The sequence below is a fragment of the Nerophis lumbriciformis genome, linkage group LG34 (genome assembly GCF_033978685.3).
Source record: "Nerophis lumbriciformis linkage group LG34, RoL_Nlum_v2.1, whole genome shotgun sequence".
NCBI classification, from domain to species: domain Eukaryota; kingdom Metazoa; phylum Chordata; class Actinopteri; order Syngnathiformes; family Syngnathidae; genus Nerophis; species Nerophis lumbriciformis.
Window position 1 is genome coordinate 3,804,333 of NC_084581.2, and position 21,907 is coordinate 3,826,239.

At 38.7% G+C, this 21,907-nt stretch overlaps 1 protein-coding gene across 1 annotated transcript in view; it reads right to left on the reverse strand.

The window, feature by feature from the left end:
- The window catches only part of smad5 (SMAD family member 5), a 46,870-nt gene that overhangs the window by 22,751 nt on the left and 2,212 nt on the right, over positions 1-21,907 (reverse strand). Inside the window, exon 2 of the mRNA XM_061929924.1 lies at positions 5,052-5,841. Coding sequence (XP_061785908.1) covers positions 5,052-5,454 — 403 coding nt within the window. The 5' untranslated portion in view covers positions 5,455-5,841. The remainder of the gene's footprint in view (positions 1-5,051; positions 5,842-21,907) is intronic.

Genomic DNA, 21,907 nt, shown 5'->3' on the forward strand with positions numbered 1-21,907 from the left:
CCAATACTAAAAATAAATAAACTTTTTAAATAAAGCAGCCTACCGGGAAAAATAAAATTATGGTACCAAGTACTCAAGTATAAAACCCACCATCAAAACACAACAATAATACTGTCACTTAAATAAAATAAAGGCTACAGTTAAGGCTGAAACGACGCGTCGACGTAGTCGACGTCATCGGTTACGTAAATACGTCGACGCCGTTTTTGTGCGTCGGCGCGTCGCATATTTACGTCACACTACTGTCATGGCGGAGCGCAAAGCAGACGATGCGAGCGAGGGGAAAAAAGCACGCCAAAAGTCGTCAAAAGTGTCGGAGTATTTCAATAAACGGCCTAATAATGTTGTTGTATGCACACTGTGTCGAGCGGAAATGGCCTATCATAGCAGCACAACGGCTATGAACGAACATTTGAAAAGAAAACCCCCGACAGCGTTCTTGCCATCACCATCAACAAGTCAATCGTCCGCGTGCGTATACGTTGTCATTATTACACAAAAACATGAATGTGTCATTTGTATCTGCGTTGTAAATTCATAAACTAAAGCACCGTTTGCTCTGAGAGGCGCGTTTGGCGTGCCTGTTCAGTGTTTACAAAGACGCGCTCCTCTTTAACGCTGTGGAGAGGCGGCGGCGGCGAGCGAGCGGCAAGGCGGGGCGCGCCGGGAGCGACGCCGCAAGAGACAGGGGACGACGAGCGAGCGAGGAAGAGGAGCTGAAAAGCGAGGAAAGAAAGAGAAAAGAGTTGGAAGAGAAAAGACTTTGTGTAAAATTAAAAGATTGTAAACCTGGCAAAGCCGTCTGGCGTTCAGTCTGTCGGTCCTGAAAGAACCCCACGGCACAAGACGTGTCACAAACGCTAACGTTAATTAGTTGTGCAAATACCTTTTACAACATTAACAGTTACATATACTATGTACAAACCAACAATTAACTTTCACTTTAATCATACTATCATTGTTGTGTTATTAAGCAAAATAAGCAATACTTTTACTTTTGTTGAAATGTTTACACTGTACACTTTTTTTGTATTGGATGTTTATCTTTATTTTTGCACATTTTAAAGCAAAATAAGCAATACTTTTACTTTTTAAATGCTTATACTATTCCAGAATATTAAGATTTGCACTGGATGTTTACTTTTATATTTGCACATTAAAAAGCAAATAAGCTACTTTTAATTTTGTTAAATGTTAAAAGTTTTAAATGTTTACATTGTTACAGAATATTTTGTCATGTTGTTGTCAATGTTGACTGAGTGGCCATACTTTTTTTTTTGTAAATAAAAGCCATGCCTTTTGAAAAAACTGGCCTACATATATTTTTTCCTCTTCATTTTAAATAAAAAAAATAATCGGTAAAAGGAACAATAATCTATAGATTAATCGAAAAAATAATCTATGGATTAATCGATAGAAAAATAATCGTTAGCTGCAGCCCTAGCTACAGTACTCCAAGTTTTAAATAAAGCAGCATACAGGAAAAATACATTTATGGTACCAAGTACTCTATAAAACCACCAAAACAATAATACTGCAGCAAACGCAACCCCAGTAGCATTTTAATCTAAATTATGCAAATAACAGCCCATGGGCGGCTATTTGGACATAGGCGGTTATTAGGAAGAGGCGGTTAATTCACAAAATGGGGTCAGACCCCGGGCGGCTATTAGGACATGGGCGGTTATTTGCCCAAGGGCGTTTATTTGGTAATATACGGTATATATATATATATATATATATATATATATATATATATATATATATATATATATATATATATATATATATATATATATATATATATATACATATATATGTTGACTAGTCATCGACAATATACATTTTTAGTCAACTAATCAGATTTTTTTAAATACACATTCAGTGGCTCTAATTTAGCCATAAAAACAAAGAAGTATTTTTTAAAGTAGACAAGGACAGTCAAAATAAAAGTAACAACAAAACACCAAAGTTATAGCTTCCTCAAAAAGAAAAAAAACATTTTCTGATGATGTGTTTAGAAAGCTGCACAGACAAGCATGTAGAAAAAGTTTAGCTGGCGGACTTTGGTTAAAAGGATAGTTTAAGCTAGTTCATACACACAAGTCTGTCTCGCTTGTGTTACCAAACAAGCTATTTCTTACAGAGGAGAGTCAGCGACTGCATCCTCCAGACATATCTCTGCTTTAAATTCTCCCGCATAACAAATGTACTGCCATGAAAAGCAAGGTCGGCTTCGCTAATTGAACACAGTATTTCTGTCTTTAATGTATTTAGTTTTCAAATGTTTCTCTTTCTGCTTACTGGTCGTGCTATCACACGCGTATTTGTGTTAATCTAGAAAAACACAAGCGATAAAGTCACTGACTATTATTGACGAATTAATTTGGCGACAACAAATTTGATGAATTTTTTAATTTACAATTTTTGTTGAACAAACAAGTTGTAGTACACAATGTATCGATTTTCATGGGAACATTTGGTGCATATAGTGAATTTACTGTGTCCATTCAGATTTGAATGAGTCAGGAACAAAGGGCGCATACCTGGCAACATCACTGTAAGGGCATTGACTGAGCAGAAGGGCTGACAGCAAGAAAAAGCATTCTGATCATACATTTGATTATTGATATCATCCAAGTAAAGATGATGAGTAATGATGAGGAGTGAGAGAAAGGGCTGTGCACTTAGTCGGAGAGGTTGATACATTTATAAAGTCCTTCTCTGATGCCACACCCTTTTGGAGTCTCTCAGGCATGTAATCTAATCAGACTCTAAAAGAGCAAGTGATATTGATTTTCCATGCAAGTCAGATTCGTGGCTTGTGTGCATTTAGATGCCAGCTGCAGGATGTGCATAGCTCTAATCAAGTTAGGATTCGCTGTTATGCAGTAACGGAAAAAATGAGTGGGTGTGTGTTAGACATCGACCGATTATCGGGGCCGATATTTGGTATTTTGGCGTATATCGTATCGGCTTTTTTACAGATATAATAGACATACATTATACCCGTATTTATTAGTATTTTAAAAAAATTACTAGTGAAGTAGATAGTAATAACCACTGCTTAAGCACCAGCTCTTTTTGCTTGAACCCTTTAAAAAAAAAAGAAGAATAAAAAATATTCTCATTGTCAATCATGGAGCCAATCCCAGATGTACCCGGCGAAAGACAAGGTAAACCCTGCACAATTTGCCACCTCATCGCAAGGCCAACACGGATAGACAGACTACCATTCACACATTAGGGACAATTTAGGCCCAATCGCAATGTTCACCCTCACTCACTACCACTACACCATTGAAATGAAACAAGAGGTACAGCTTTGTAAACTGCCATAGGAATTGGGACCCCACTTGCTACATTACTGCATAGTTTACGCTCGGGCACGTAAGCGACTACGTAGTTACGTTGCCACATACGTCCAAACAAGGGTTGTCCCGATACCAATATTTTTGTACCCTTACCATTTTTTTGCCATTCTTCCTCACCACACTGTTTCGGCTTGTATACCCTCTGTGTGTGGGCGCTGACTCACTCAACATGCTACCACTCAACAACGTCGCCGCCGCACGGCAGCAATTGTGTATGAAAAAAAAGTACCGGTATTTTTCAAAGGCAGTAGTCCCTTTTTTAATTCATTAGTACTGCAGTACTTTATAAATAACGGTGGACCGTACAACCCTAGTCCGACCATTACAACGGAATAAATGGTTGAGATTGTTTTTTTTAATCACTCATCATGCTTCAGTTGATTAATAAACAAATAACTACACAAAGAAGAAGCCGCCATCTACGACTGTTTTTGCTTGTGAGTTTTTTTTAAGTTATGCAACGTTAATGTTTTCACATTTGCAAGCGTTTTGTCAGTATTGTATTTATCGTTAGCTAGCGTGGTTAGCTGCCTAGCGTTACAAACTAACGTGTAATAATATTACAAAACTTATGCAGAAATCGGGGAATTCTCTCTGGTCCTCCCTGGGAAAGTCAACACCTGAAAACCCTCGCTCTGAAGGGCTCGATTCATACCCCCACCCCCCTATAATGCCCACTACCCCTATATGCAAAGAGTAATTGGGACACCACTATAATTGTTGGACCAAAAATGTTTCCATTACAAACGAATAAAACTATTTTGCCTTAATTTGAAATATTGGGGCAGGGCTGCCTATAAAATAATTTTTAATAACTCAGAAACGAAAACAGCACAAGCAAACATTTCAACGGGACAAACCAGCACAAACGAATGACAATTTCAACAGAATTTTGCGTGTGGCCAACTTCACACAAGTAATCTCCACGCAGAAAGACATCGAGCCCGGGAAATGAACCCAAGACCTTCGAGCTGTGAGCAGTGTCCCCAATAGATTTCCCATATTTTGAAATGCAATTGTTGATGCTCCTGTGACATGCTGTATTAGACACATGTAATAAAAGTGTTTGTATAAATCCTCTGATGTTTTAGGGTGACAAATGAAACACATTAGCGCTGCATAAAACATGTCGCCATTTGTCAGACGTTTTCTTGAAAAAAATGTGAATAAAAAACTTAACGCCTTGTCCAGCTGTTTACTGACGTATACTAGTCATGTTAACTAACATTTACTGAAAATTAATATTGTCTCCAAATATCGGTTATCGGCCTGCTTGACTACTAATGTGAAGTGAAGTGAATTACATTTATATAGCGCTTTTTCTCAAGTGACTCAAAGCGCTTTACACTGTGAAACCCAATATCTAAGTTACATTTAAACCAGTGTGGGTGGCACTGGGAGCAGGTGGGTAAAGTATCTTGCCCAAGGACACAACGGCAGTGACTAGGATGGCGGAAGCGGGGATCGAACCTGCAACCCTTAAGTTGCTGGCACGGCAGCTCTACCAACCGAGCTATACCGCCGGTATCAGCCCTGAAAAAACAAAGTTGGTTGATCTCTAGTGTGTGTTACAATTCTTATTCCAGCTAAAATGATTAAAATTGTTCTGTGAAAAGGGAAACCTTATTCTGAATGCAAAAAGCAGTTGTACAAAGACAAGAGAAAGAAAGTACCTACCAGGACTCTCCACTCGCTTGTAGTGATACGGGTTGATGCAGACCTCTTTCTGTTTGGAGCCAAATGGATACTCGCACACCTCCAGGGGCTTGAGCTCATGGTGAGACTGGAGGTCTGGCCACCGCCACACCCGGCAATAGATGACATGTGGCAGACCTTTGCGGTGAGAAACCTGTAGCCGGCCGTCCAGTGATCTTGGAATGGTAACACATTTGCTGGGCTGCCCAGGGCAGCTCAGGGCTTTTTCCAGGTCCTCCATTGCCCCTTTCTTCTTCTTTAGCTTCTTTACAAGAGCGTCCACTGCCTTTTCTGCCCATTTCTCTTCTTCATCTCCCTGCTTCCAGCCAAGCAGGCGCTTGACTGCTGGACTTGTGAAGGAAAATAGACTGGACATGGAAGTCATGCTTGAGACTAGTGAAGGTTGACAGGGAGGACGTCAGTGGAGACTGCCCACTGCTGAGGGATCAAGAGGCCCTCCTTGATTACTTTCCGTAGTCCTGAGTGTACAATTAATGTGAACAACTAATTCAGCGTTTGAGATGAGGTGGGAAAAATAGGGGAGGCTCTACCCTGTTCTGACCAAGCACAGGAAGTGGGGAAGGGAGAAGAGTCAGCAAGCAGGACGCAGCTGCTGCTGCTCAGGAAAGACCCTGCTGCAAGCTGTCCGGAGTGGGTTCACAAACACCGATGGAGGGAATGGGTGTGGTGAACAAGCGTGACGATCAGCACTGCTGTCCAAAAGGGATTGATCTTCAACAAAATGGAACTCACTTTTTAATCCATCAGATGTCTGAAAAACACACAATGAACTCAAGTCAGCAACATACTGTTTACTAACAACAAATAACTGATTCATCCTTTTGTGTGCTTTTTAGCATCAACATGTTTTAAACATTTTTTGGTACGTTATGTTACAACATATGCTTTGACTTGAAATACTGCAAAATTGTCCAATGATGTATTGTATCAATAAAATGTTAACATTTTCGCATTTGATCAACAGACATTTTAGTCACAAAATATGTTGGTAAAAATAAGTGCAAATTAGGGGTGTCCAAAGTGAAGCCCATGGGCCATTTTCATCGCAGAGCTACATTTTTTTGAATCCCCTGACATGTTCTAAAAATTAAACAAATTCATTATTAATGAGGTATTTTACATGCAACACTAACAACTATTTGCTTTGTCACCTATAACGCAAAAGCTAAGATAATGTTTTTCTAAATAGTTGAGTATATTAATTGAATTGGTTTCACAATTTTTTAATGTACACAATGTATGAAAGTAGCCTCCCGCATTCTTTTAATTTTTCAGAATGCCGAATTCCTTGAAACGACACCTCGAGTAATTTCAGTACCGGTAACTTGATTACAAATAATTAAGTCATTTTCTCTGCCTCGAGAAATAGTTTATTTCAATGGTAAAGATAACAGCACAACAACATTTAATGTGGTCCAATGCGCTTCTGTCATCTACGCAAAGGAAAGGGGAAGTGGATTCAGCGTTGTATTTTGCGTTGTGCATTTAATCAGTAATTAATTACAAGCGTCCACAAGCCCAGGGAGTATGTAATGTGCATTACCACCATGATGGATTGCGTGCACAAAATGTCCAAAAGCGTGAAATTTGCTTGGAGCAAGCTTAGAGAGACACTTACCCAAAACTTTGCCTTCTTGGTGAACTACCGTATTTTCCGCACCATAAGCCGCCCTGGGTTATAAGCCGCGCCTTCAATGAACGGCATATTTCAAAACTTTGTCCACCTATAAGCCGCCCCGTGTTATAAGCCGCATCTAACTGCGCTAAAGGGAATGTCAAAAAAACAGTCAGATAGGTCAGTCAAACTTTAATAATATATTAAAAACCAGCGTGATGTGGGCGCGCATGGAGTCGTATATCAACATGGACGGAGCTGCGTGAAAAAAGCCACCCGGCCTCTTCGCGTAAACTTCCCTTAACCACTCGCTCATCTTTTCTTCATCCATCCATCCCTTCGAGTTAGCTTTTATGATGACGCCGGCTGGAAAGGTCTCTTTTGGCAAGGTCTTCCTTTTGAATATCACCATGGGTGGAAGTTTCTGGCCATTAGCATGGCAAGCTAGAACCACAGTGAAGGATGACTTCTCATTCCCTGTGGTGCGAATATTCACCGTACGTGCTCCCGTTGTATCCACAGTGCGGTTCACAGGAATATCAAAAGTCAGTGGAACCTCGTCCATGTTGATAATGTTCTCTGGCCGGATCTTTTTTTCAGCTATCTTGTTTTTACAATATGCACGGAAAGTAGCCAGCTTTTCTTGAAAGTCTTTAGGCAGTTGCTGTGAAATAGTAGTCCGTGTGCGGATGGAGAGATTGCGTCTTTTCATGAACCGGAAACCTGTCGCTTAGTAGGAGCCATTTTGTGGTCTTTACAGATGTAAACACACAAAGGAAATGAAACGTAATATCCGCTCGCTTCTTCTTCTTCTACGGGGGCGGGTGGTTGCTTACAGTAGAAGAAGAAGCGCTTCCTCTTCTATGGGGGCGGGTGCTTACCTTGGCGGTTGCTTACTGTAGAAGAAGACACGCTTCCTCTTCTACGGGGAAAAAAGATGGCGGCTGTTTACCGTAGTTGCGAGACCTAAACTTTATGAAAATGAATCTTAATATTAATCCATATATAAAGCGCACCGGGTTATAAGCCGCACTGTCAGCTTTTGAGTAAATTAGTGGTTTTTAGGTGCGGCTAATAGTGCGGAAAATACGGTACATAAACCAGTAGTGTTGAAAGTGCAGCCCACAGGCCATTTGCAACGCGGCTCCTTTTTTTTCCTCTTAAGGGCCCGTGGCACATTGTAAAGAAATTAAATAAACATAGAAACAGCAAAACATTTAAACATTGAATAAAAAATGCAGAAAGTAATGAGAAAAAACGGAAATCAGAATCAGATTTATAGGCTAAGTAGGTTAAACGCAAAAGGAATTTGACTCGGTAAACTGAGCTCTGTTCAATGCAAGAAATGTTTGTATTATTATGAGTTAAGATGCATCTTAAAATCCATGTACAAGTCAAACATTTTAACAACTGTGCTGAACTTGGCTATTTGGTTTTGTTTGTTCTCATTGTTTTTACATTCTATTTACACACAGGATCACAATCTATTCTATTTTTTTCTATTTACTATTTCATACTGGACAAATTGATTCTGCATATACACATACTAGAAAGTTGGTGTTTTCCCACCTGAGGAGTTTCATTGTAACAATACAAAAAAGCCTCGATTTTTGACTTCCCGTGATACTGATGCCCTAGGGCTGCACAATTAATCGAATTATAATCGTGATCACGATTTTGGCAGCGTCGATTAAATGAAAGTGATCATCGGCGATATTAACATTTAAAAAACAGGTTCTGCTGCATTTCAAACAAAGTACGTTCACAACCAACAGTCAGACAGTGGACTCATGTAATAGCAAGGAAGAGGGAGTGTTAACAATGGTTGAAGGTAGATCAGCCAGTAGCTCCCTCAAGTATTAGGAAAAATAAATACATTATTACACCGGTGCCCTACCCTACCGCAGAGTCACCCACAGGGTACCAACAGGCATGCATTTTAACCCCGGAACACGGCCGCATGCCTCTCTGTTCTTCAGGCACTCAAGCTTGTTTCCCAAAACCCGGAAATGTTACCAGGCGGATGAGCCAACAACAAATGGCACATGTTGCACGGCAAAGCTGCATTGGTCTGCACAATCAAACAAATTATCGAGTTGCGGAGAAACATTAGCCATTAACAACACCATCATTCTTTTCTCAAACCCCATAATTTGCCCACGCTATAAAGTTGGTTGCTAACGGAGTAGTCTGCCTGCAACCGACGCAAAACCCCTACGAATAGCTACAAAAGCGGAGGTGCCCAAAACATGGATGCCATAACATCAGCCATGCACAGAGGGATCCCGTATCCATCCACCTCTCAAAGACACGCCAAAATAACAGATGTAATAATGTTTTATTTGGCCAAAGACATGTCCTATATATACTGTGAGCAGTACAATGAATGTGTTCCTTTGTATGTGCCTTTTGGGCATAATTTTATTTTATCACTTGTTTGCACTTTATGATCGCACTCTGCAATGGCATATTTATTTTATTTAGCCCTTTGTCTTTTGTACATTTTTTTTAAATTATTAATTCTTTTTGTAGTTTATTTTTTGAAATGAAAGACAACTTTACATACGGTTTGTTTAAAAATAGAAAGTGCAAATAAATATATTTCAATTAACAGTAAATAATCATGATTAATAATCGTGATTTTAAAAATATTTTTTTGTTTTTTTATCATTGACACAACATTATCATTGAAAATGTAATATAAAATTCTATAAAATACATGCAAAGACCTCAGACAATGTTTCCAATTTGGCAACTCTGTATTGTAGCCACTTCCCTTTGGGTAATATACTACTACTTATGTTGGACTTATAAATTGGACTTATTCCAGCATAGGAGTGGGGGAAATGCAACAAGAAGACGCACAGGACCTTAACAATGAACAGGTCATTGGTCCTCTAACTGGACAATAACCCAAAATAAAGCTAAAAACAGATGCATTAACAGTATGCTTTTGAAGAGTGGGCCAAAATACCTGTCGACATGTCACGATACCAGATTTTCAGTAGTAGATACTACAATTAAAATAAAAAAACTGTACTTTTAAATTCACCACTTTATTTAAATATGTTTTAAAGTATCAAATTTTTAACATCACTGTGCTTCAACATGTTTTTGCAAGGAATTTAAATTGCAGTATCAGCTGCCAAGAGGCAACTATAAATTCTAAAAGAACATCAGTGGCCTGTAACCTCCCAGTATATCAAAACAAACAATACTGAGATTATGAATATGCTCATAAATATATTCATACATTATATTTTTTCAATATGGTGGTAGCGTGGCATCATATAGTTTGTAATTAAATAGGCTAATCAAAAAGCCAAAGCATGTATTTTAAAGAACATTCTTTGTGTTTTATTAGGGGTGTAACGGTACGTGTATTTGTATTGAACCGTTTCGGTACAGGGGCTTCGGTTGGGTTCGGAGGTGTACCGAACGAGTTTCCACATGAACATATTAAGTAGCTAAAGCTAAAGTCTTAACAAGCTGCTCAGCTTCTTCTGCCTTTGTCAGAACTCTACACAGTACACCCAAACAACCATCTGATTGGTTACACCAGAGCTGTAACAGCCAATCAGCAGTGCGTATTCAGAGCGCATGGTGTCAGTGCTTCTGTGGTGGGGTTAGCAGATAGGTGTTTAGCAGGTAAGCATCAGGCAGCGGACTCTCCCCAAATTATAATAAACACCTCCCAGTCAACTACTACTAACATTACTTTGAGCCCGTTGACGTTCTAGAAACAAACGGCAGCTCAGCTAGCTCGCAATCCTGGCTTGAGGTGAAGGCTAATTCGCTTTTAGCGTAACGTAAGCTCATTTTGCGGTGTGTGTGCGTGTGCATGTGTTACGGACAGCAAAACCCTGTCTGTCTGTTATTTCACTTTACCTTTTTCTGTGTTGATTGAGCTGTGTTGAAGCATATTATGTTAAATGAAGAGTTTGTGTCTCTGATAGTTGATATAATAATGTAACTGCATCATAAAGCCTACATGAACTCCATGGTGTTCAGGGATGAATAGTCTCTCCTATTGCTATTGTACTATTTTTTCAGCTATAGTTACATTAATCATTAGTAATGGAGCAGCCTAGTTTTGAATGGCAGGGTCCCTGCTATCACATGTTGATAAAAATATAACATTTACATAATAAAAATCAACTACAGGCTTCCCAAACGCTGTAATAAATTAAGCATGATGAGTTGACTTGAAACTGTTTTAATGTTGCACTTTTTATATGTGGAAGAAAAGTTTTGTCATTTTATTTAATCTGAGCAACAACTTGAGGCAGTTTAATGTTGATTAACGTGGGCAGAATTATTATAGTGTTCCCAATGTTAAAAGGATAAAGCCATTGTTTACAAATTTGGTAAATAAATAACCAAAAAAATCTATATTTTGTTGTTTTCTTACTGTACCGAAAATGAACCGAACCGTGACCTCTAAACCGAGGTATGTACCGAACCGAAATTTTTGTGTACCGTTACACCCCTAGTTTTTATCTATTAGTATCAACATTTCAGCTTCATTCCCATTACATTATGCCATTTTGCTCCATATTTCCTGTTAATTTTATTTATTACAATACATTCATGACCGCTTGTATTTGATTAGCAAATTAAGGCATGACACAAGACACACTCCACTTTGTCAATACCTTCTCTTGTTTCACTTTTAATGTTTACCTGGATAAAGTGGCAACAAGGAACTCTACTGCTATGTCTTTTTCTGGCAAAGCAGGTGTGTTCCACTGTAATTCACTTATGAGCGAGGGCGAACCAGAAGCGCAAAATCTGCATTCATGACAGGCTTACGCGAATAAATAAATGTATGGACACATTGGCTAGTTTTCTTACTTTAAGACAGTAGGTTTCTTCTTCGGCCCTGACTCCTGTCCTGAAAAAGTGTTGCGCAGTATTTGGTACTGTAGCTACTGAAAAATTATATTATCAATGTAATTTTAGGTGTTGGTGTTGTAGTATTGTTACTTTTGAAAACCCTAGTTTGTTCTGATGTATCGAGTAATTCTAGTAGATGTGGTCTTATTTTCACTCATACGCTCACGCACCAGTTTCAAGCTCAGGAATTGTTATGCACGTTGCGCTGTGCTTTAATCTTTTTTCGATATTTTTATGATCGTGAGAAGCCAAAATTAAAATCGAGATAAAATCCAATTAATTGTTCCTCACTACAGGTAGCCAACATTAAGGCTAAAGTCTTCCCCCTGTGTTTATGTAACTAACACAATAGCTTTAATAATAAATAAATAATAATAAATAATAAAATAATAACAACAACAATAACGTACATATAGACAGAGCTGTGAGCAAAATTATATTCGTAAAATAATATTGGCAGTGTGTGTAAATATTATACAGTAACATACTGTACATGGAGCCTGTCTTTTGAAACAGTGTATCGTGTTATTTAGTATATCTGTCACGCTCAACCCCAGACAAAAACTAAACACTTTTCTAAAAAAAATTAACCTGAAGTGTTCACATCTCACCTGTTAGCAATGTATTTTTAACATTTAAAACGAGACAAAAATAGTGATTTCATTTATATCTTGATTAGAGATCGACACCGATATTTGGCATTCTGACATATATCGTATTGGCCTTTTTTTTTTTTTTTTTTTTTTACAACTATAATAGAACTACATCAGCAGATACAAAATACATACACACGATCGCAGTATTTACTATCCATCCATCCATTTTCTAGGTGTACACCGCCTTCCGACCGATTGTAGCTGAGATAGGCTCCAACGCCCCCTGCAGTATTTACTATACAAAAGTAAATTATTTTTGAAGGAGGGCTGCAACGATTAGTCATTTTCGGCAAAAGTCGACAATAAAATTTGTCGTTGACAATTATATTTGTCAACAATAGTCGTGACGTCATCACTCGTGTTTTTCCGGGCGCAAGTGAAAAACTATGCCAGTGATAACATGTAAAGTTTGAGGATATTTCCTCATATTCTTGTTAAAACATGAATATCTTGCTCATTTCGCAAAGCGGACATTGTTTTTATGGCAGTACTTGCTCTTACAATAACAATGTCACTACAGCTTGGTTATTATACAGGTTACGGAATGTAAATGAAGTATTGTTGACAGTTTCTGAATACATTTTTAAGTGATTTAGAGGTAGATTGCTCCCATTAGCTGCATTGCTAGCCACTTAGAACAAGCCATGTTTTACATGTTAGAATGCAAAAAAACCCCAAAAACTTTTTACATGTTAGAATGCAAAAAACTTTTCTTTTCTTGTGTTTCATATTGATTGGGAATAATAAGCAAAATTCCAATATAAGTGCAGTTAATTTTGTTTTCACATTAAAAAAACCCCTAAGTAATATAAAGTATTATTGTGTTCAAAAGAAGACAATGTCTGACGCTCTTTTTAGCTTTTATTGCCAACCTTATGCCAACAACAAGCCCAATTCCAACAAGTATTTCCTCTGTGCACACACAAACAATAGATGCCAGATTTGTTGCCAGTCATTTTTAATAGAGAAAAAGTGACTAGAAGGATTGGAGAAATCTCTTTGGAAAAAAATGCACAATTATCAGCGACGATTGAAAAATATAGCAAAAGGATATTATGTAAGAAGAAAAATGTTAATACTATAACTAATAACAAATTTGTTTTAAATGTATGTATACATTGTTTTTTCCTTTTTAAAGAAAGTATATGCATCATAGCAAATGTGATGACATCATATTGACCACGCCCCCACCGTCACAGGTATCCTTGCAATCTAGGGGAAACCCTGCTTACGAAGCATTGGCGATATATGAGGTGCTGATAAGTGATGTGGTCCGAGCAAACAATCATGAGAGAGACAATGCAACATGTGTAGCCTTCAGCAGCTGTCTGGGGGCTTGTGAAAGCCTGTTAGAAAAGGATGCAACTACAGAAAGCTGCTTCCTGCCTCAGTCTAACCATGCTTACAATCCCTCTGTAACAGCTGTCCAGCAGCACTGCACTCACTTCCCCGCTTCATTGTTCTAAATTCACACACAAAAAATGTTGGACGAGCTCCAAAAAGGGGGACATGGACATGTACACAAGACATTACTGGCCCAAGAAGATGATTTGTCCAGACATAGACCAAACGGTTACAGCAGTTTCCACTATGTCTAATCAGTCAGTCAGATGTAACCCTATCAAAGAGTCTCCAACCGCAGGTCCAAGGTCGTTAGGTGGGGACGTCATTGTGTACTTTGCATAACTGTCCGTATGACCAAAAAAAATCTCCTTTTGGAGGCTGACCTGCTGCTTATAGAAGAGAGCAGGGAGAAAAGGGTGAAACGTTGAAGCAGACGGAAGCCGTTGAAAGTGAGGTCGGTGTGATTTTGACGCTGTAAATATGAAACTTGGAGCCAAGCTATTTTGACATAAATGGAGTGATTACCCAAAATCAACTGGAAACATCCCCGGCCAGCTGAATTAAAAGAACAACTGTCCATCGTTTAAGTCACTTTAATATTGATCATGATATGTGGAGCACATCATGTGTCCTAATACAACCACAGAACCTACACTGTCAAGCTAGCTGTGCACAAACAAAACATGAAATGTGTGCTAATACTTAACAGATACTGTAATATGATTGGTCATTTTTTTTCAGTCAATAAAGATTGGTGTCCTATCGCATTGTGTTGTGCATTACAAAACTCAAAAGCCATTCAGCTGCTGACGTAGAAGCTACCTTACCTTTTGCCGTAGCTAGCTTACAGCTTATACCATAGCACACCGATGTGTTAGTACGCTAGAAAAAAAGTTAATCAGTGTTTGCTCTTACAATAACAATATTTCTAAAGATTGGTTATTTTTTCAATTCTATTTAATCAACTTTATTAATTCCTCAACATTAATGTAGGTCAGAATATAGTGTGGCTTGTGTTACCTTTTACAATAAGCAGCAACAACTGAAATTGCATTGAACAAAGAGAGCACAGCAGTGTACCAAATCACGCTCTGTGTGTTAAACATACTTTGCCAACAAAGCTGATTCTGATAATATAATAAACAGCATATGTTATTATAAACTAATAACACACATTTGTTTTTAAATATACATGAAACATTATTTTAGCCTTTTTAAAGAAAATATGAATCATTGCTAGGCTAGGTAGTAGAAGAGGGAATCTTTGGGCACCTCGCGATTCGATTATGATTCAGAAGCTGCTTTTCGATTAAAAATAGATTATTAATGCATCTTTAATTATGTGTATTGATGCAGTTTTACATTTCTTTTACTTTTACTAAACACGCGTTTATCACTGGTAACTTAAAAAAACCCAATTAATTCGGAATAAGAAACACTTAAATTAATTTCCACATTTATTAAATTAATGAAAATGTGTGCAAAACTGGACCATAAGTGCCCGATAATAAAGGAGCTGGTCTGATCTCTCGGTGAGGTGGCAAATTTTAGAACTGTTTGCATTACATTATTTACGATAAATAAATCGATTATCGACGTTTACTAATCAATTTTATAATCGTTCATGTCCGAATTGTGATGCATCCAAAAATCTATTATTTTCCCCACCTTTACTGGGTGGTATACCGGTATTATAGTTAATCCCGGTATTATTTAGAAAGTGGTATATATTTAAACAATGCTGCCATTGGTATCTTTTGATGTGCCTTTATTACGGCTGTTTGCTCTTCTCTGCGCCTGAGGGGCCAAACACAGGACATTCCCTTTGGCTCACCCCCGCCCCTTGCGTGTTTACTGACGCTTCTCTGACGCACAATGACACAGAGCATGATGCGCATCAAACTTTGTAAAGAAAAAATGGTGCGCGACTTCTTGACTCCCGAGTGATGCAATGCTTTTGTCAGCGACTACATTTGGCTATTGGTGAGTGACTACAGCAGGGGTAGGGAACCGATGGCTCTAGAGTCAGATGTGGCTCTTTTGATGACTGCATCTGGCTGTCAGATAAATCTTAGCTGACACTGCTTAACACGATAATTAATGAATAAGTCCGCTGGTAATCACAGTGTTAAAAATAACGTTCAAAATATAAAACATTCTCATTCATTTTAATCCATCCATCCGTTTTCTACCGCACCTGTTCAAAAAGTCGCATTATTGGTAAGAAGTATTTTATTTATTATTGATTAGCTTCAGAATAACAATGTTATTAAAAAGAACAAGAGACTTATTACACTCTAAAAAGGTTGGTCTTACTTAAAAATACACGCATTTAGTTGTATTCAGTGTTAAAAAATATAATATGTCTCTCACGGAAATACATTTTAAAATCTTTGGCTTTCATGGCTCTCTCAGCCAAAAAGGTTCCCGACCCCTGGACTACAGCTTTATTTAAACATACACCAATTTGCTTGAGAACGTATTTTTCTCCTTGTAGCGACTTTATCACTAAGCTCATCTGTTTGTTGTTCACTTCTGTTAGCGACTTAGCACAGAAGATAACGATAGCTCCTCTCTGCTGCTCGCTCCGTGTGTCAAATGTTTAGCTACAACTTGGTTTAAAAGTGCCTCTTCCCATAGCCTGTGCAGACGAAGGTACTGTAGTATAGCAGCTGGGTGGCTGAAAAGTAGTTTTAAACCTAACAGTCTGCAGCTTTCACCGCTGTGAGCGAGTAGAAACTCCACATATCCCCGTGCACAACTGTAAGTATATAAACCTAACATTAATGAACACCATGAACGACAATTGCTTTGACATAGTAACAGTTAACTAATTACATTATAACGGCTTCCTCCCACTTCCAAAGACATGCACCTGGGGATAGGTTGATTGGCAACACTAAATTGGCCCTAGTGTGTGGATGTGAGTGTGAATGTTGTCTGTCTATCTGTGTTGGCCCTGCGATGAGGTGGCGACTTGTCCAGGGTGTACCCCGCCTTCCGCCCGATTGTAGCTGAGATAGGCTCTAGCGCCCCCCGCGACCCCAAAAGGGAATAAGCGGTAGAAAATGGATGGATGGAATAAACAACACTTTACGTTAGTAACTACAACAAAAATAATCTGAGTATTCTCAACACTCGTTATCTAGCCGCAAAACACTTAGGCAACCATAAGCACATTACACGTTTTTGAAGTTACCGGTTTATACCGTACACCTAATTTTCCCATGAAAAACGATATATTGTGAACATTAAACAACTTGTGTTTAATCACACTAACTGGCAAAATAAACCTTGTTTTTAGCAGACCAGACAAGCCCTGTTTCAACCCTGTGCATCAACTCGGCGCAGACGTGATCCCCGGTACAAAGTTTTGAAACATGCTAATTTAGCCACTACAAAAAAAAAACTAGCTCATTACCGCTGATTTCATTTCAACAATTAAAAATACAAACCCGCGTTTTTCACTGCTTGATGCCGTGCTCATTCATGTCGATTATGTTTTAAAGTTTAGGTGGGTTGTTGTACTGAACTATCCATCTATACATTTTCTAACGCTTGTCCCTTTTGGTGTCGCTGGAGCCTATCTCAGCTGCATTCGGGCGGAAGGCGGTGTACACCCTGGACAAGTCGCCAGCTCATCGCAGGGCCAACACAGATAGACAGACAACATTCACACTCACATGCACACACTAGGGCCAATTTAGTGTTGCCAATCAACCTATCCCCAAACATAATATGGTTGTGTTGATAAAAACTACATTGAATGTTAGCTGCCAGTGTGTTATGTCCAAACAGCGTCCTCACATCATCTTGCTTCCAATGAGACATCGTTTTTCTCGATAAAACAGGAAAAGGAGAACGCAAAAATGCCACCCAAGAAAAAGATTAAACTTATTGCAGGTCAGCAGATTATTTTGGGGTCGTGCTGGAGCCTATCCCAACTGCACATGGGCGGAAGGCGGGGTATACCCTGGACAAATCGCCATCTCATTGCAGGACCAACACAGATAGACACGTTCATACACTAGGGTCAATCAACCTATCCTCAGGTGCATGTCTTTGGAGGTGGGAGGAAGTCTGAGTACCCACAGGGAACCCACGCAGTCATGGGGAGAACATGCAAACTCCAGTATTAGGATCATTTATTACTACATTGTAGGCCTGAGCGATATATCAATCAGGCATGTGATTTGAACTTAATGAAAAAGACCGAAAATAAGGCGGGGGTCTGGGGGGCCGCAGGTCCCCAGCGGCGCCCTGGTGAGGGGGACAATCCCCCCAAAGCTCCTGGCTTTTCAGCAATTGAACATGCAAAAATAAGCACCATTTGAAGATGTTTTAGTGTTTAAAGAATTTAAAAATTATCAACAGAGTTTGCATAAATACATACCCCATTCATCCAAATAAATAACTGTCTGTTTCAATCACTATGTTATTTAGTCACTACAGTAATTACAACTTGTGTTCACAGCCACAGGAACCACATGGGTTAGCCTACTCTATACAGTATTTACAAGCTTATTAGTGTTCACTTCACAGCCACAGATGGTTCATCGAGTTACCGTATTTACATTATTTATACATTACTTTGGTTCATTCACACATTTCTTTGGCATTTTTGCTTTGATGGCTCTGACATGAGCCTTTCTGGCAAATTTCAGAGCAGCTTGCATTTTCCTTTTTGTTTCTGCTTTAGTAGATTCTGCCTTGGATTTTATAGCCAATTTCTGTCTCCTCGACTCCCTCTCCACTTCTAACTGCTCAAAGTGCAAGCATCATTAAAAGTACAAACAATGTTTATTCTATTAGCTAACTTCCTTTATCTGAATAGCCATTTTTGATTTATAGCATGAAATAACAAATATCTTGCAGTCATGTTTATGTTTCAAAAATGATTTACCTATTCAATGTCAAAATATAAACAGTAGAAATAATGAAGAAAATGTCAGCTATTGTCTTGTTCTAAAACGCCAATGAAAATGAAATGTAGCATTTAGACCGGCTATACTGTAGCAAAAGTCATCACGTCTGCCACAATCAGGTGTGTTCTTAAATGTGTTCTCTACGTCTTCCATGTCGGAAGCAGTTTTGATTTGGGCTTACATGGTAAAAAACTAAAACGAATGTTTTGGGCATTGTTTTATCCAAGCGCATACATTTGTCCAAATGTGGCCAAGTAGCAAATTGTGGGTTTCCTGGACATCGTCTACATCGCTAAAAGTAAAATCTAAGGAGAATCCCTCTGCCAACTTACACTAGTTTAAAAAAAAAAAAAAAAAATCGCCCACTCGAATATTCCCTCTTCTTTTCTCCGACCCTCTCATCGTCATTTGGGATGTGCGTGTCTGTTGTGATTTCCTTTCATGGTTCGATGACCCGCCCTATCTTGCCTCTGGCCTGTCCATAATGTTTTGCCCTAATCTTAACCAATCGTGACTCATCATAGTAAACCAACCAACTAATCATGGATGTTCTTATACGTAAAACCAATCAATCATCATTGAGTTTGTCCCCTGCCCGTGGAGTTGCAAGTCCTCTTTCTTCTTTTGTAGCATGCAGTTTAGCTAACCGCTACATGGGTCTAAAAATAGCAAAGTTACGGAAATTGCTACTTGTTTAAAAATAGCGAAGCTACTGGGAAATGTGGTTAAGCTACGTAGCTTCGCTATATAGAATAACTTTGATTTTTATGTTAATAATTTTTAATGGAAAACCATAGTTTTACCGTTGCAGCCGAACTTTTAAAATGGATTATCAAAAACAGTATTCATTACGGAAAACCGTAGTTGTTGGCAAGTATGGCAAAGAGACGGATCAAGATTTTAACACACAAGGTAGGTGGGAAAAACGATATTTTAATTTTTGTATATTTTTACAGAGATAAAAAAGACAGATTTCCTACTATGGATGGAAAAATCCTATGCCAGATCAATTTGATCAATAAATTAGATTTTTGCTTCAGACGATTACATTTTTTTATGTTTTTCTTCTCTTCCTCCGGCATAGTTTTTGCCCCCATGACTTTCTGTAGCCCTTGCCCGCCCCCTTATTTCCTAGCAAAACATAGCTAATGCTAACAAGAGCAAGATGTTTGTTCCAAAGAAAAGTGTTGTCAGTGCTTTAGAATTGCATCGTGGAACAAATGACAGCATGCTGCAAAGTTTCTTTAAAACAGGCAGCACCCCAACAAATGTATTCCCACATATGTAACAGCATCAAACCGAGTGGGGGAAATCAAATGCAACTATTTACGAGGCGAACAAGACTGCAAAAACAACAAACTACCGCTTAAAGGGGAACTGCACTTTTTTTGGGGAATTTTGCATAACGTTCACAATCATTATGAAAGACATGACGAAAGGTGTATTTATTTAATGCACTCAACTTGTAAATAAAAGCCCGCTTACAACGGAGCCTCTTACTAAAACTATATAGTCATCTCAATATTATACTAAATTTATATTTAAATCATTATTTTATTCAAGACAGAAGTTTTAAGTCCTAAATTAGTCGGATTTCTCAAATAATTCGGCTCAAAATAAGCATTTTACAAAAAGTCAGACGAACACATTTAGATTATGCAATTGAAAAACAGATGTCTCGAGTGGGTGTGTGGTGCCGTGGGGGACCCTTTGTGTCGCGCATGCGCCAGTCTAAAAATGCAGAATATAACCCAGAAGCAAGTAGCATTTATTCAAAACAGAGGCAACAACTGGAATAAAGATGAGACTGTGTATTTGCTTCACAAATTAAAAGAACTGAACATTTTGAAGTGCACCGATGGGAGAAAAATATCTATTCAAGAAGGTAGCAAAGGGAATGGAGAATGCCGGCTCCATTCGGAGTCCCGGACGAAATATGAATGAGATGGAAGAGAAGCAGGTATATTCGGCAAAGAAGAAAGCGTACACACACCTCTTCACGCTGCATTTGTGCAATCCACAGAGCCTTTTGAATAAACTCTGGGACAAAGTTTTCTTTCCATGATGCTCAGTCCAAAAAGTCCTTCAAAAAAACTCCCTCCCGCCAGTCTTTCTTCGCTTTGGACCCGCATCTGCTCCGAGACCTTTTTTGTAGTGGTATCATGTCCGTAGCGCAATCAAAGATAATTTTTTGATGCTCTCTGCTATTTAACATCAGCATAGCCATTATAGACGTAGTATTTATAATACGTGCCGATATTACAGCGGACATCAGTTACAACAAGAACTGGGCTGTTGACTTGTAAGGAGCCGAAGATGCCTTGTTTTGGTGTGACGCCATAGGTCAACTGGAAAAGCAATACATTAATTAATAAGCACCCACCAGTGTAGGGGAGGCACACAGCGTACGACCAATAGTCACATGAGAGAATGTGCATGGACACTTGGACTTCACATGTAGGTGTTAAAATACAAAAAAACTAAACTATTTTACAGATCAGACTATTTAGTGCATGGAAACATAGTCATGGGCCCCGTTTACACAGCACAATACATTTGATTTTTTTGGCCTTAAGTGACACCGATATGATTTTTTTTTGCCAGTCCAAACACTAAAGGGCGTCAAATCTCATCTTTTGGCATCAGATTGAGGCTACACCAGGAGGTAGTCTTGAATCCACTGGAATCTGATCTTTTAAAATGTGACTGCAGTCTAAACACAATGCGACCTGACTGATTTTTTCGTCAGCTTTGGGCGAGCTTTGTCATTTGTGTGCACCAGAAAAGACGCAGTCGCCAACGAAAATAGATATTTCATCGCAACATCCGGTTTCGTTTTTTAATCAAGACGACCAAATTTTCGGTGCATCACAAGTCAATAGTGCGCAAATAATACGCTATATGTAATTTATGAATATATATTTAGGTTCCAAAGAAATAGCGATTTTTAAAGGATCGGAATTGACGCTGTGGCGCCTTTGCTTACATGCGAGTGGAAAAATGAAGCTCCTGTAGAGCCACGCTGATGTCCGTGTCTCCTCTACTTAGCAGCCATACAAATATTACAACCCTCCCTAATATATTACACTATATACATCCATTCATACATTAAATTACTTTAATTAATTTTCACCTTAAAAATGTTTTTAAGGTGTTGCAACTTTTATTTTATTTTGTAGTAGTAGCGACTTCCTCCCGATCAACTTCCTTTGTTTTCACTTTATCGAAGTGCGCATGTAAGTGACGAGGCCTCACTGGGGCCTGTGTGCGTTTACACTGGAGTCTGATAAAAATCACATTTTACCTGCGGTGTAAACAGTCAACTGGAAAAAAATCAGATGAAAAAAAAAAATCAGATTTTGGCCGCTTTGGCCTGCAGTG